We start from the raw sequence: 15,396 nt of genomic DNA on the forward strand, positions 1-15,396 counted from the left end.
TCGAAGCCACTCAACAGCAACTGTTGCAAATATCGAAAAGCCAGCAACTTGTGGCACACACAACAGCAGCATCTTGGCCAAAGAGGAAAAAAGCTTTTCCGTTGGCTGCACGGCACGGGCACTATGGGAAAAATTAGAGCATTTCTCGCTAAAAATTTTGATATGGGAATTAGTTTTTAGTGGAATGGCAAACAATAAATAAATCCTTTTCTTTATACATATAAGTATAAAGTCGAAGTATTAAGTTGAAGTATTAAGTCGAATATTTGACATTGGGGTAAGGAATCGTTTTCAGTTTATCTTAATCTTGATCAAAAATCGCCGCTTGAACCGTTTATCCCTCTTGTTATTCTGGTTCTTTTATAGAATAAAAATTAAATTCTTGTAAACCATAAATTTACTTTCTAATGGGATGGGAAGATTTCAAATTGTGGAATCATATGTCCATATATAGTACATATACCTCAAAATGCAGACTTTGTTAAAGCAGATCAAAATTTATTCAACTATTCAAGCAAATTTTTTCATTTTTTTAGTTTATTCACTATAGTTTATGATTCCCTGTGCAGGATATTGAAGAAATATTGAAGAAATTAAATACAGTCTTATATACATGGATTTAGAAAGGCTTGAAAACTATTCAACTAGTATTTTTTCTCTTTATAAATGGTTTTTGTTTTTTTATGATTTTTAACTAATTATCCCCATGTATGCATAAGTATAAACGAATTATTCAAGCGATTTTTTTACATTACGTATACGCATTTCCTTGGAAATTTCCTCGTTGTCGGTTGATTTTGTTTCAAAAGTTTTTATTTAACTTGAATTTAAATTAAATTGATGGAATTCTAAACTTAGTCTTCGCAGCAACGTAAATTACTCAATTTCCGCATTCGGATTCTGGCAAAAATATGGCATATGTTCCTTTTCCTTGCTGCTCTGTTTTTTAGAAAATCCGATAATTTCAAATTTAACAAAAAAATTGATATTTGTCTGAAATAGCACTAAATTCACCCATTGTACAGGAATGGGGCGCCAAGAGAGAGTGAGACAGAGAGCGCGTGCTAGAAAGCTTTTTCATCTGTTGATTGGTTTGCGGGTGTGTGTGTGTCTGTGTGCAAAAGAAAAGAGAGTGTGTAGAAGAGAGCCTTTATGATGTGTCAGCTGATTAAAAATCATCTTGTGATAATAGAAATAAAACTTTTATGAAGGCGAATATATACGCATATAAGGTCCAATTTATCAATTCACCTTTAATTTACAACTCAAAAGTAATCAAGTGAACGCTTCTACATAACTGAGTTCCCAGTCAAGGATCTGAGCGATTTATTCAAAAATACGAGCTAAGCACATGTGTACGAATTTGGCGCTGATTTCAAAAACAAAAGACACAGAAATCACTTTCTTCAAATGTATATAGATACATATTGAAGCAATTAAATAATTTTGAATGCTCAAATAGTGAAAATAGTGCAAACACGGAAACGTGTTGTGACGCCTATTTTGATTTATTAGCATTTTCATTTGTGTCTGGCTAATTTTAACATTGTATGTAGATTTTCCCTCCCGATTGCTGTCAAAGAGATGAGCCGCATCACATGGACAACAGCATGTCCTGTTAAGCCTTTTACTCGCTAACTGGTGGGGCGTCCTTCAAAAAAGATGCAGATTTTATTTCGAAATTTGGACCAACAGCAACGGCTGGAAGCTTTTTGGCCTATTGTCTTTTCTGGTCAATAATAAAAAAGAAACTACATGCAATGATGCAACAAAAGTTAAAAATTGAAGTCATAAAAATAAATATTCACAGCAATTGTTTACCTTCTCTCTAACCAATTTTATCTTGATTTATCGCTATTTTATATTTTATCTTTTATAATCGTCATTTTAAAATCGTTAATTCCTTCAATAGCGTAGAATTTATGTACATATTAAATTAATTGTTTTACTAAACCTACATTAAAAATACAGATTTATTTTCTTCTTGATTGAGTTATAATCATAAAAAAAATAACCTTTTTAAATACTGTTTTTAATTTCAATTCCCTCTTGTATACAATTTATCTTAAAACTAATAATCATTACATAAAATGTTACAAACAAATTACATTTTTATATTTTTGGCAACGACAAGTTGCCAATTTTGAAAGTAAATTATATTGTATATAGTGTTTTTTTACCTTATAGTGGTTTTTTACCTTATGGTGGTTTCTCATATATGAAGAGCGAATTAAAGTTTCCCACCCGTTTAGATTCAAAACGAGGCGGCGAATGTCAAAGAAAACGCCAATAAGCGAGGCGAATTGCAATTTTCTAAACATATGGAATAAGGAGAAGGAGAAAAGTTGAAAAAGAAAACAAAAAGGCAACTTTAGAACCAACCCTTTACGCGAGGCATGCATTAGTATTGGTGTATCCTTTGGCATTTCCGCGAGCTTGGCAAACGAGATAAAAACGACATTTTGCAGTGTCAACTAGAAAAAAGGAAAAGAAGCGCGAAACAATGTAAACGTTTCCTAATACAACGAACTAGCTTAAGTATAAGCAGCGCTCAAGCCGCCGTCGCCGCATTGCAATGGAGAAGAGAATAAAATTGGAGCGACGCGCACGCAAAGCAAATCAGGTAAGTTTATTTGGTGTGCTTGTGTGTGTCTTGTTGTTTTTGTTGATCAACATTTCGAATTTTCTTGCTTAAAAAAAAATTGAATTTGGAGAAAATCCAATTTGTTTATGCCTTGATTTTTTGGCCATAAAACGTTATATTTAAAAACCAAATAAAAATTTAATCATGATTTTTCTTGTCCATTTTTCAGATCACAGAACTGAATCTAGATAATTGTCGGAGTGCAAGCATTGTTGGCCTTACAGATGAATACACCGCCTTGGAATCGTTAAGTTTGATCAATGTGGGTCTGACCACACTGAAAGGTTTCCCCAAATTACCCAATTTAAAAAAATTGGAATTATCCGATAATCGTATATCCAATGGCCTTAACTATCTAACAACCAGCCCAAAATTGCAATATTTGAATTTATCTGGTAATAAAATTAAAGATCTGGAAACTCTGAAACCCTTGGAGGAATTCCAAAAATTGGCCGTCTTGGATTTATTCAACAATGATGCCACCCAAGTGGAAAACTATCGGGAAAAAATCTTTAAGATGTTGCCTTCGTTAACCTTCCTCGATGGGTGAGTTGCCTTACGATCGTACATCTATATCTACATATTTACTTACAATTCTTTTCATTATCAAGATTCGACTGCAATGATGAGGAGGTGCAATCGGATGGTGAAGATGATGAGGAAGGCAATGATTCAGATGAAGGTACGTGTCTCCCGGGTATCTCAATTTTCTCATACGCATCATTATGAAGGTGGCAAATGCTTTAAACATTCAATGGAAGGAATAGTCAACATCTTCCTTCCATTATTATATAGTAATTGTGTCCTTATAATTATTAAGAAAGGAATTACTGAAATTTAAGATGAGAGTATTGTTCCAATAGGAAACTCAATAGAGTATAAACCTTAATATTTGAAATAATTTCATGGAACATCTTGAAAGTTTCTCAAATAGCTTAAAATGTTCTTTGTCTCAATGTCCACAGGACAATACAGAAATATAAATTATTCAAATGTGATGTTTAATCGTGATTTTATCTAGATAAATATTCCAATAGTAAACGATTTGATATTTTTCTATACGGTAAATGCAAAATAAAAAGATCTAAAATCGAAATTAATTTAATTATTAAAGTCTTACAGCAAATTAGCTTGCAAAATATCAAAACATCAGGTTCTACAATTTTATATCGACATGTGATTAAGTTAGGTGAAATATTTATGAAAAGGCCGGATATAATTTTATGGCAAATAGGCCTTCAGGAAAACCGGAAGACATGTTGAAATTTTTTCCTATTAAACAATTTGCTGCAAAATGAAGTTGCCTGATTCTCATTCGGATCATAGATTTTTGAACTTAAGAAGATTCAAAAAAGAAATCAATTTGCTGTTGGTTTAAAAAACTAACAATAAATACATATTTATTAACAATATAAAACCACTATCGACTGAGATATTGAAAGGGAACAAAATCAAAATGATTTGAATATATGTAGTTCCAAAAGAAATTGCAAAGACTTTATGGTGAGGATAGCCAATAGACTGATTTTCCAAACCTTTTAAAACGAACTTTGTTGTGTAGTTAAGATGGGAAGGAAATGATTTAAAAATATTAATTTTCTTCAGCCTCTCAGTGTTTTTTTTGCACTTTCATTTTTTTTCAATAGATCGACCAAGAGAATTGTCCGCGGTTGAGTAAACATCCGAATCGTGCCGAATACCAAAATGTTTCGAAAAGCGCATGAAACAGTTGTCGAAACGCATTTTAATTGCAACTTAATTCGTGTTTTGCTTTTTCAGCCATGTCACCTCCAAAGAAATCTCACGGGGCTAAGAAACCCGATAATAATGTGGTGCTGCAAGCCATCAAATCTTGTATTATCGATGAAAATGCAATCCGTAAAAGTGCGAGAGAGCATGGTATAAACGACAGGACCTTATCTCGATACGTAAAGAAAACGAAAGATAATTTTGAAGATATTTCGAAATTTAAAGATGAGGATTTGTTGGAATTCATTCATGGTGTTGGTACAAGGACTCCATCTAACATGGTTTTCTCTCCCGCTCAAGAAAAAGATCTCGTTAGATACATCCTGAAGTATGTCAGTCACTACTATGGTTTGAGCATCAATGAATTGAAAGAGCTGGCATACCAGTTTGCAAGGAAGCTGTCTATCAGGTACCCACCTGAATGGGATAACGATTGTAAAGCGCATCGTAAGTGGTACAGACTCTTCATGCAACGGCATAGCGAACTGACGCTCAGAACACCGGAGCAAACAGAAATGAACCGAGTCAAAGCTTTCTGCAAACCCAATGTGGACAATTTTTTCGAAAATTTGTCTCGGTTGATCGATGTACACAACTTTGACGGTTGTTCCATCTATAATATGAATGAAAGTGGCTTCTCGACTGTGCCAACAAAAATTGGAAAAGTCATCGCTTTGAAAGGACAACTAGAAGCTGCTGAGCGAGGAACCATGGTCACACTGGCTCTTACTGTTTGTGCGAATGGCAATACAGTTCCGCCGTTCTTTTTATTTCCAAAAAAGAAAATGGAAAGAACATTTTTGGACAATGTTTCTCCTGGTATTGCTGGATTTGCGAATGATTCTGGCTGGATGGGCCAGCCAGAGTTTGTCCGATACATTCGTCATTTCATCAAGTTCGTGAAACCATCAAAGGATCGTCCGGTGCTGCTGTTGATGGACAACCACGTTTCGCACATGTCGGTGGAAGCTCTCGACTTTGCAGATGCAAACGGTGTCCACATCTTGTCTTTCCCGCCGCACTGCAGCCACCGTCTTCAGCCACTGGATGTGTCCGTATTAGGCCCAATGAAGACTTACTATGAGTCACAATGTTCCGCTTGGCAAAATAACAATGCAAATAAGGTAAGAAAACAAAATATAATTTGTGTTATGATTGTTGTTCTAGTTTTCTTCTTTTTTTCCATCAGGTTTTGGAAATTCGACACATTGCTGGGCTTGTGTGCAATGCATTGGATTTCGTTTTAACGCCAAAAATAATTAAGGCAGGCTTCGCTGCAACGGGCATTGTTCCATTCAATCCCGACATCTTCACAGACGCCGATTTTGTTCAAACTATTGCACAAAATGAGGAACAAGTAGCTTTTGATGCTGGAATCACCAAAGATGACCAGCGACGTATCGTTTTGAACAATACCTTGGATATAGGGCACGGAAAAGAGGTGCTAACATCCGAAATCTCTACCCCACAATCCCTATCTTTAATGTCATTGGTGACCAGCAGTTCATCGGTTTTGGATGAGATTGATCCTCTTCAGGTCGCTGTTCTAAAAAAGCCTTCGAATCGTGAAAGAAGGCCTATGCAAAGTGCTGAAAATCGTTTTGTTTTGAAGGAAAAAACAGCAGCCAAAGGGGCGAAGAAGCGAGCAACACCGGGCAACACAAAGCATGCAACCCCATCACGAGCGGCCAAACGCTTCAAGCCAACATCACCACCATCTGATGAAGAAACAGATTTTTGCATCATTTGCCTAAAGCTGTTGCCGCAGAAATTGACCGCTGCCAACTCTATCAATTGCAATGTATGCAAGCGTCCAGTTCATTTCAAGTGCTCCAACATGCAGGCAAGTTATTTCACTTGCAAATCCTGCGAAAGTGACGTGGACGATGACGATGGTGAATAAAAATCGTTGTCACTTATGGCCATTGAAGGTCATTTTCTTTTGTATTTTTCAGTATTTTTGCCATTGAAGGCCTTCATAATAAATAAATCACTTACTCATAACAATTGGTGTGACATTCCTCCTCCATTTTCAGTGAATTTCTTGAGGTTCGTAACAACAGGGCCTTTTCGGCCTAAAAAGAAGTTATCCGGAATAAATTTGTTCCAAAATTTTTTAAGTAACTCAAATAAACATACTTTAGTTTGAAAAATTTTGGTTAATATTTAAATGTTAAGCTTCTTAATTTTTTATTTTCTGGAATGGAGAAAAAAATGTTAATCCCCTCCTAAATTCTAAATTGATGCAAAGATCTGAAATTGGGGAAACATATATATTCATATACATATATACCTCAAAATGCAAGCTCTGTTAAAGCAGCTCAAAAACTATTTAATTACAAATAAATGGTGTTGGTTTTTGATTCTTTTTAACTATTTATCACCATTTATGCATATAAACGAGTTATTTAAGCGAATTTCCTACATTACGTACATGCATTTTGGAATTTTCCTCGTTGTCGGTTGTATTTTGTTTTAGAAATTTTGACTTAACTTGAAATTTATGGATTTGTAAACTAAGTCTGAGCTCCAACGTATATTTTCACAAATAACTGAAATTCGCGCATTGAACAGGAATGGGGCGCCAAGAGAGAGTGAGACAGAGAGCGCGTGCTAGAAAGCTTTTTCATCTGTTGATTGGTATGCGGGTGTGTGTGTGTCTGTGTGTAAAAGAAAAGAGAGCCTTTATGATGTGTCAGCTGATTAAAAATCATCTTGTGATAATAGAAATAAAACTTTTATGAAGGCGAATATATACGCATATAAGGTCCAATTTATCAATTCACCTTCAATTTACAACTCAAAAGTAATCAAGTGAACGCTTCTACATAACTGAGTTTCCAGTCAAGGATCTGAGCGATTTATTCAAAAATAAAAGCTAAACACATGTGTACGAATTTGGCGCTGATTTCAAAAACAAAAGACACAAAAATCACTTTCTTCAAATGTATATAAATACATATTGAAGCAATTAAATAATTTTCAAATGTTCGAATAGTCAAAATAGTAGCCAACCGAAAGTGGTGACTAAACTGTTATATGAATTTCAAAAATCGGTTAAAAATTGTCACTATTACAGGTTCACAAAGTTGGGGTTAGGTGAGAATATATGAGGTTTGAGGGATTTTCCAACGGCTGCAAGCTTTTTGGCCTATTGTCTTTTCTGGTCAATAACAAAAAAGAAACTACATGCAATGATGCAACAAAAATTAAAAATTGAAATCATAAAAATAGATATTCACAACAATTGTTCACTTTCTTTCTAACCAATTTTATCTTGACTTATCGCTATTTTACATTTTATCTTTTATAATATCTTAATCAATAAGGAAAAAAAAGTACTGCGACATTTTAAAATCGTTAATTCCTTTAATAAGTGTATCCCAGTTTTTTTTACACATTTAGATTAGAATTAATAGAATTAGAATTAATTTTTTACTAAACCTACATTAAAAATACCGATTTATTTTCCTACTCATTGTAAGAAGTTTATAAATACGGTAACTTTTTGATAGATTGCAATCATGGCAGCTATATGTTATACTGATCCGATCCGACGAATTGTCAAACTTTCCAATTAGGCAATTAAAAATTTTATTATCAAGTAGATTTCTTCATTTCTTCTTGCTTGCGTTACAATCATAAGAAAACCACATTTTCAATTCCAATACGGAATTAAAATTCCCTCTTGTATACAATTTATCTTAAAACTAATAATCATTAAATAAAATGTAACAAACAAATTACATTTTTATATTTTTTAATGAGTTTAAAACGACAAGTTGCCAATTTTGAAAGTAAATAATTTTGTATATAGTGTTTTTTTACCTTATAGTGGTTTTTACCTTATGCTGGTTATTTACCATATGTTTCGCATATATGAAGAGCGAATTAAAGTTTCCCACCCGTTAGGATTCAAGACGAGGCGGCGAATGTGAAAGAAAACTCAAATAAGTGAGGCGAATTGCAATTTCATACACTTCGTGTATCGTATAGGCGAAGCGAACTCAAGTTGATTTTTTTCTTAAACATATGGAATATTTTTTTCAGTGCATTGTGTGGCAAAAGAGAAAAGAAGAGAAAGAAAAAGAAAAGAAAAGGCAACATTAGGACCAACACCGACGCGACGCGTGCATTAGTATTGGTGTATCCTTTGGCATTTCTGCGAGCTTGGTTAGAGTTGGACGTGTGTTGCAAACAAGATAAAAACGATAAAAGTAAACGCGTAAGCTGCTGCTGCTGCCAAATCGAAAAAGCATAAACAAGTGCAAGTAGTTGTGCCTTTTGCAGTGTCAACTAGAAAAAAAAAAAAAGAACGCGAAACTAAACGTTTCCTAATACAACCAACTAAGTTAAGTATAAGCAGCCCCCAAGCCGCCGTCGCCGCATTGCAATGGAGAAGAGAATAGAATTGGAGCGACGCGCACGCAAAGCAAATCAGGTAAGTTTATTTAGTGTGCTTGTGTATGTTTGTGTTTTTGTTGTTGATATTTTTTTTCCTTTTGTATGGAAAGCATAGGTAAAAGTGGAGAAAAATGTGGGAAACTAAGAAAAAAAAACGCGCAAAATGTTCATGTTGTTTTTTTTCTTCTCACATAGCTTTTCTTCTGATTACACAAATTTTCTTTCATTACAAAGACTATGTCTTTGTGTGTGAGTTCAGCGGCAGCGGCGACTAACTACGCCATCATGTAAATCTAGTTTCAATTTGTGTCGTCGACGCCGCCGCTGCTACGTATAAAAAAAAATTGATCGCCATAAGCAAATTCTACACACACACATGTGAGATTACATGCCCCTCTGCGTGTGCCTATGTGTGTGTGTAAGAAAGAAAGAGAGAAAAGAGTGAGAGGGAGTGCGAACAGCGTTGCCATGTGCGCGCATTTTTGCGCTTTGGCTTTTGTTCAAAATTTTGCACATTTTCCGTTTTTTGCAATTACCAATTTTTGCATATAATAGACATGAGTTAGAAACAGGTGAGACGATCGAGAGAGCGAGAGAAAGAAGAGACACAGAGGGAGTAAGCGAGACAGCCCGATGCTTTGGCTTATTCATTTTGTTTTTGTTGCTGCTAATTCAGCCGGCCTTCAATTGTCACAAATAGTGAGTGTGTATATGTGTCTGTGTGTGTGTGTGTAGTACGTGTGCTGCATGTTGTAATTTCAGGTTATTTGATACCAAAATGTATCTATAACAACATTATAGCGCGCGCATCATCATCCATACGCAAGAACCAAACACACACACACAATACCTCATATTCACACACTCACATGCATACGCACAAGGGGCAGCCCAAAAGGAAGAAAAAAACGTATGCACAAAATAATCGACACATGACAAGAAGGAGGGAAACAACACAAGACCAGACGAGAGCAGAACATATTGACTGCGCAGTCATAATACCCTATAACCTAACGCCGCCAACGATGACGCCTCCACTAACAGCAGTAAAACAAAAAAAACCGGCCCTGGCCGCCCCAAATGGCGGACTCTCTTCTAACCCGCTCCCCTTTACACACACTCCAACTGTTTAAATGCAATGCTCTTTCTGTGTCCCTCTCTGTCTCTCGCTCTCACTTACACTCCCTCTCATCAGCAAAAGTAATGCAAAAGAAGATGGAAAAGAAAAAAGACAAACATCCGCTCACTCTGCCTCCTTACTGATTAATAAACATGCGCTCTCTTCTTGCACAAGGCCTACTCAATCAGTAGCCTACCGCGTCCCCTACTCCTTCTTCTACTCAGCGCACCCACCCACTTAACCACTCAGGCATCTCTTGTAAGCCTAACGGAACTCGCCACATAACTGTTTGTGTGAGATGGCAGAGAGAAAAAGACTGCGAGAAGGCAACGTGACATTCTGCCCCAATACAAACTCATAATTGGGTAATCAAAAATCAATCACGACCTCAGCGAGTCAAGGCGGGTGGGGTGGGTGCCGCCAAGAATTCGAAAAAGCACAAAAACAACAAACAAATAAAAGTTGCAGCAGCAACAGCAAAAACAAATATGTACATATAGGCGCAACAACCCAACTACGTCACGTTCAAACATGTTGCCTTTTGCCGGCTTGCTTTAACCTCACAGCCACCCCCCAACGGCACCCCACCTCACCGCACCACATCTTCTTTCCCGTATTGCTCTTTGTGCTGTTACACGACGCACACAAATACACGCGCACTGGAGGCGGCACACATACATACATACATACATGTACATACATACTGCATTTGCACACAGATACAAAAAAAATTCTCTGGGCCACCACTTTTCATATATTTTCGTTTTGTTTTCGTTGTTGTAGCTGCTCCTTGTTACGCAATTTGTTGCAACATTTATAACGTGTGTCTTGTTGTTTTTGTTGCTTAACATTTCGCATTTTCTTGGTTTAAAAAAAAAATTGAATGTGGAGAAAATCCATTTTGTTTCTGCCATTGATTTTTTGGCCGCCAGTGTGACCATAAAACGTTAAATTTAAAAAACTAAATAAAAATTTATTCATGATTTTTCTTGGCCATTTTTCAGATCACAGAACTGAATCTGGATAATTGCCGGAGTACAAGCATTGTTGGCCTTACAGATGAATACACCGCCTTGGAATCGTTAAGTTTGATCAATGTGGGTCTGACCACACTGAAAGGTTTCCCCAAATTACCCAATTTAAAAAAATTGGAATTATCCGATAATCGTATATCCAATGGCCTCAACTATCTAACAACCAGCCCAAAATTGCAATATTTGAATTTATCTGGTAATAAAATTAAAGATCTGGAAACTCTGAAACCCTTGGAGGAATTCCAAAAATTGGCCGTCTTGGATTTATTCAACAATGATGCCACCCAAGTGGAAAACTATCGGGAAAAAATCTTTAAGATGTTGCCTTCGTTAACCTTCCTCGATGGGTGAGTTGCCTTACGATCTTACATCTATATCTACATATTTACTTACAATTCTTTTCATTATCAAGATTCGACTGCAATGATGAGGAGGTGCAATCGGAGGGTGAAGATGATGAGGAAGTGATCAATGGCAATGATTCAGATGAAGGTACGTGTCTCCCGGGTATCTCAATTTTCTCATACGCATCATTATGAAGGTGGCAAATGCTTTAAACATTCAATGGAAGGAATAGTCAACATCTTCCTTCCATCATTATATAGTAATTGTGTCCTTATAATTATTAAGAAAGGAATTACTGAAATTTAAGATGAGAGTATTGTTCCAATAGGAAACTCAATAGAGTATAAACCTTAATATTTGAAATAATTTCACGGAACATCTTGAAAGTTTCTCAAATAGCTTAAAATGTTCTTTGTCTCAATGTCCACAGGACAATACAGAAATATAAATTATTCAAATGTGATGTTTAATCGTGATTTTATGTAGATAAATATTCCAATAGTAAACGATTTGATATTTTTCTATACGGTAAATGCGAAATAAAAGGATCTAAAATCGAAATTAATTTAATTATTAAAGTCTTACAGCAAAATAGCTTGCAAAATATCAAAACATCAGGTCGGACAAACTTGTTATATAATATAACTGTTATATTATATAACTATATAATTTAACGGGTATGCAAAGGCAAATAGGCCTTAGGGAAAGGCAGAAGACATGTTGACATTTTTTCCTATTAATCATTTGCTGCAAAATTATGTTGCCTAATCCTCCTGATTAGAATCATAGATGAAATCGATTTGCTAACAATATAAAACCAGTATCGTGGTATCGACTAAGAGACCGAAAAGGAACAAAATCAAAATGATTTGAATATAGTTCCAAATGTTTTATGTTTAGGCTTATGGTCAGAATAGGCAAAAGACTGATTTTCCAAACCTTTCAACCAACCAGTTTCCTGCTGATTAAATTCGTTTGAATTCTTAACTATTCTTCTTATCATTTCTAAGTCCATTTAATATCAATGGATCGACCATACAGTCAAAAAGAATAATGACTCGCAGAACTGTAGAGTTCATGTACATATACATTCATATATATTTATATATTTTGTCTATATACTGCTGTTGTTTGTCCTTCAATCAATTGCCTGCAACTCATCACACCAAAAGCACTACTTTCTGTTGTCTGTCGCCTTTCAGATAAGCGAAGCAGCAGCAATGCCTTCTGTTTAAATGGTTTAGAATTCGATTTAGACGAACTTGAGATATTGGAGGAGCGAGTTAAGGCTAAGAAGCGTTTGCAAGAGGCAACCGATGAAACAAAAGCAGATGATCATAATCATGATCCTGGCAAAGGTGTTGGTGCTGGTGATGCTGATGAGGTTGACGAATTAGATGAATATTTGAAAGAATTGCAATTGAGAGAGACAACAACTGTACAACAGCTGCAACCAGCAACAACAACAACAACAACAACGACGACAAAAGCAACAGAAACAACAAATCAAACCATTCATTTTACAGTTTTACTATATTGGTTTTTAGGCATATTAAATCTGGCTAATGCCTTATATTGTAAGCATTTGTATTAGGATCTTAACGACTATGAGAATATTCCCATTCTAATTTGAAAATTGTTATTTTGCTTCATTTCAGTTTCAAATGAAACAACAGAAGGCGAAACCGATGACAGTGATGAAGAGGATAATGGAGATATCTCGCTGTCGGAAGTAAGTTATTTTAGCCGCAAGATGAAAATGTAAATTAAAATTTCATTTATATTTATAAAAGGTATACAACGATGACCTCGAAGAGGATAACTCCGATTGGGAGGAGGGTGAAGGTGGTGGCGGAGATGATGACGAAGATGAGGACTCTGATATCGATGAAGCCGATGGTGAGGCAAATGAATCATCTGCTTCAGTAAAGGAGGCTGGCGATAAGCCAGGTAAATACAAAAAAAAATGTCTATCTTATTAAAATTGGGATAAAATTGTCTAATAATAACAGCTTAACGATAACATATGGTGGATTAGTTTTAATATCTATCTGAACCCTTCTATTTTACATTGATCCTAATCAATTTTAAAGTCACCTTGTTGTCAAAATTGTGCAAAAACGTTTCAGTTTAATTCAGTTTCTAAACTTTACCTAAAAAATGTTCGTCATAACGATATAAGATTAAAACAAACTCAGGGAACTAACATAAGTTCAATTAGGTTTAGAAAATTTGCATACTATATAGCATCTTTAACCTACGTTTTGTCAATTCGTCAATTTAATTTTTATTACCAACATGTTGAAAATAATTACGTTTTTTTATATTTTTCAGATGAGTCGCAAGCTAGGGGCAAGAAGAGAAAGCATGATGGTTAAAAGAACAACTCCCGATGGATATAACAAGTTCTAAAATTTAAACAAAATACACACACACACACAAACACACTTACATACATACAAGAAAAAAACAGCCACATATGAATCATATTTTGATAGAAAAGAGAATTGATATGAGAAAAAACAAAAAAAAAAAGAAACAAATACCGACAGAATTTTGTTTTTTTTTTAACTGTAAGCTTATAAATTGGAATTCCAAACTCAATACAAACACACAAACAGATAGAGCCAGAGAAAGTTATAATCAAAAACATCAGCGTTAATTTTAAGTCAAATAATTAGAGAAGATGAAAGAAAAAGGCAAAGAGATGTTTAATTGAATCCAATCATTTCCCCAAAACACTCAGAATTTACACACACACACAAACATCTTGGCAGTTATTTTTGCGATAATGGCAAAATACATTGTAAAATTGCTTAGCCTTAAGTTCAACAAAAGAAACAAAAACAAGTGAAAAACACACACACACACACGAACACATACATATAAGCCTCTGTTGCTGTTAAAGAAATTTTTGAAATTGGTTTTCAGTCTCTTAAAAAAGAAAAAAGTTAATAAAATATACAACAAACAAAAACACACTCACACACATACACAAAGAAACAAATAATTTAAATGCTAAGAAGAAATTTTAACGTTTAACTCTTAAGTCATTCCTCTTTATTATTTTTATTCTTTCTTAATGATTATTATTTTTTTGTGTAATTAAATAAGTTAAGCGCAAATTTTTCTTTCATTTTCCTATAAACATAGTTTGTGAGCATAGAAAAAAGCTAAGGAAACCCACATTAATTACATTATTGTTACGCCCACCTCAAATCTATATCTATCTATATATTTTCAACAAAAAGGATGAGCAAATTGGTTCAAATCTATTTGATTGCTTAATTTTAAGTATCATTATTAATTATTGCTCGTGTTTTATAACAAATTGTTTCTTTGGCATTTTCTCTGACAATTTCTCTTCAATGGCAGTAGCAAGTTTTTCATTAAAATCTATGGCAAGATTGTAAAACTATAAAAGAAATACAACAATTTTTAGACAAGAATTTTCATTTAATAAAAAAAAAAACCAATTATGCAACAACTATTATAAAAACCAGAAATTGAGAAATAATGTATTTTTTATTGGTTGGGAAATACAAACTAAATGGTGCGATATTTTATACCCTTGCAAGAAGCCTTTAGTAATTTTGGTCAGAAGTGTGCAACGCATAGAAGGAAGCATCTCCGACCTTATAGAGTATATATATTCTTGATGAGCACGACGAGACGAGTTCAAATAGCCATGTCCGTCCGTTTCAAATTAAACAATTGGATGTTTTATATATCTTTTAATGACTGTGCTAATTTCGATCAAGATCGGGTTACTATATCATATAGCTCCCATAGGAACGATGGGTTGAAAACAGTGACTGGATCAATAACTTTGTTATATCTTATGTAAGCCTTTTTTTTGCAACAATTGGACTTTTTAGAAACACGTTAAAACGATTTCCACTTTGAAGACCATAGGTAAGAATAGAGTAACAAAAAACTTGCAAGGGTCTCGGTCGCTGGTTTTAAATTTGTAACGGTTATTCAATCGATAAATATTTGTCCTTAACTAAAATCGATAACGATACCTAACTCAACTGCACGATGCCGATACCCTACTCAAAAACCTCGATACCGATAACTCCATGCACCGCAACGCTGTA

At 34.8% G+C, this 15,396-nt stretch overlaps 2 protein-coding genes across 3 annotated transcripts; both read left to right on the plus strand.

Moving 5' to 3' along the window:
- Window positions 1-2,337: 2,337 nt before the first annotated feature.
- LOC6643366 lies at window positions 2,338-6,340 on the plus strand. The gene is made up of 5 exons (XM_002066162.4): window positions 2,338-2,623; window positions 2,814-3,190; window positions 3,256-3,326; window positions 4,424-5,517; window positions 5,583-6,340. Exons 1-5 carry the CDS (start codon window positions 2,576-2,578, stop codon window positions 6,294-6,296), a joined length of 2,304 nt encoding a protein of 767 aa, XP_002066198.1. The 5' UTR covers window positions 2,338-2,575; the 3' UTR covers window positions 6,297-6,340.
- A 2,123-nt stretch (window positions 6,341-8,463) lies between these two features.
- On the plus strand, window positions 8,464-13,981 carry LOC6643269 (acidic leucine-rich nuclear phosphoprotein 32 family member A). Of its 2 annotated transcripts, XM_047009655.1 has the most exons (7): window positions 8,465-8,834; window positions 10,922-11,298; window positions 11,364-11,443; window positions 12,499-12,873; window positions 12,955-13,028; window positions 13,090-13,246; window positions 13,631-13,981. In XM_047009655.1, exons 1-7 carry the CDS (start codon window positions 8,787-8,789, stop codon window positions 13,672-13,674), a joined length of 1,155 nt encoding a protein of 384 aa, XP_046865611.1. In that variant the 5' UTR covers window positions 8,465-8,786; the 3' UTR covers window positions 13,675-13,981. The 2 variants fall into 2 exon arrangements, with proteins under 2 accessions (XP_002066197.1, XP_046865611.1); XM_002066161.4 differs by lacking the exon at window positions 12,499-12,873 and having other exon boundaries at window positions 8,464-8,834.
- The last annotated feature ends 1,415 nt before the right edge of the window (window positions 13,982-15,396 follow it).

The sequence above is a fragment of the Drosophila willistoni genome (genome assembly GCF_018902025.1).
Source record: "Drosophila willistoni isolate 14030-0811.24 chromosome 2L unlocalized genomic scaffold, UCI_dwil_1.1 Seg168, whole genome shotgun sequence".
Lineage (NCBI taxonomy): Eukaryota > Metazoa > Arthropoda > Insecta > Diptera > Drosophilidae > Drosophila > Drosophila willistoni.

Coding starts and splice junctions, on each gene's coding strand:
- LOC6643269 (XM_047009655.1), top strand. CDS start 8,787: ATGGAGAAGAGAATAGAATTGGAGCGACGCGCACGCAAAGCAAATCAG. Junction 8,835..10,921: donor GCGCACGCAAAGCAAATCAG/GTAAGTTTATTT, acceptor GCCATTTTTCAG/ATCACAGAACTGAATCTGGA. Junction 13,247..13,630: donor GGAGGCTGGCGATAAGCCAG/GTAAATACAAAA, acceptor TATATTTTTCAG/ATGAGTCGCAAGCTAGGGGC.
- LOC6643366 (XM_002066162.4), top strand. CDS start 2,576: ATGGAGAAGAGAATAAAATTGGAGCGACGCGCACGCAAAGCAAATCAG. Junction 2,624..2,813: donor GCGCACGCAAAGCAAATCAG/GTAAGTTTATTT, acceptor TCCATTTTTCAG/ATCACAGAACTGAATCTAGA. Junction 5,518..5,582: donor AAAATAACAATGCAAATAAG/GTAAGAAAACAA, acceptor TTTTTCCATCAG/GTTTTGGAAATTCGACACAT.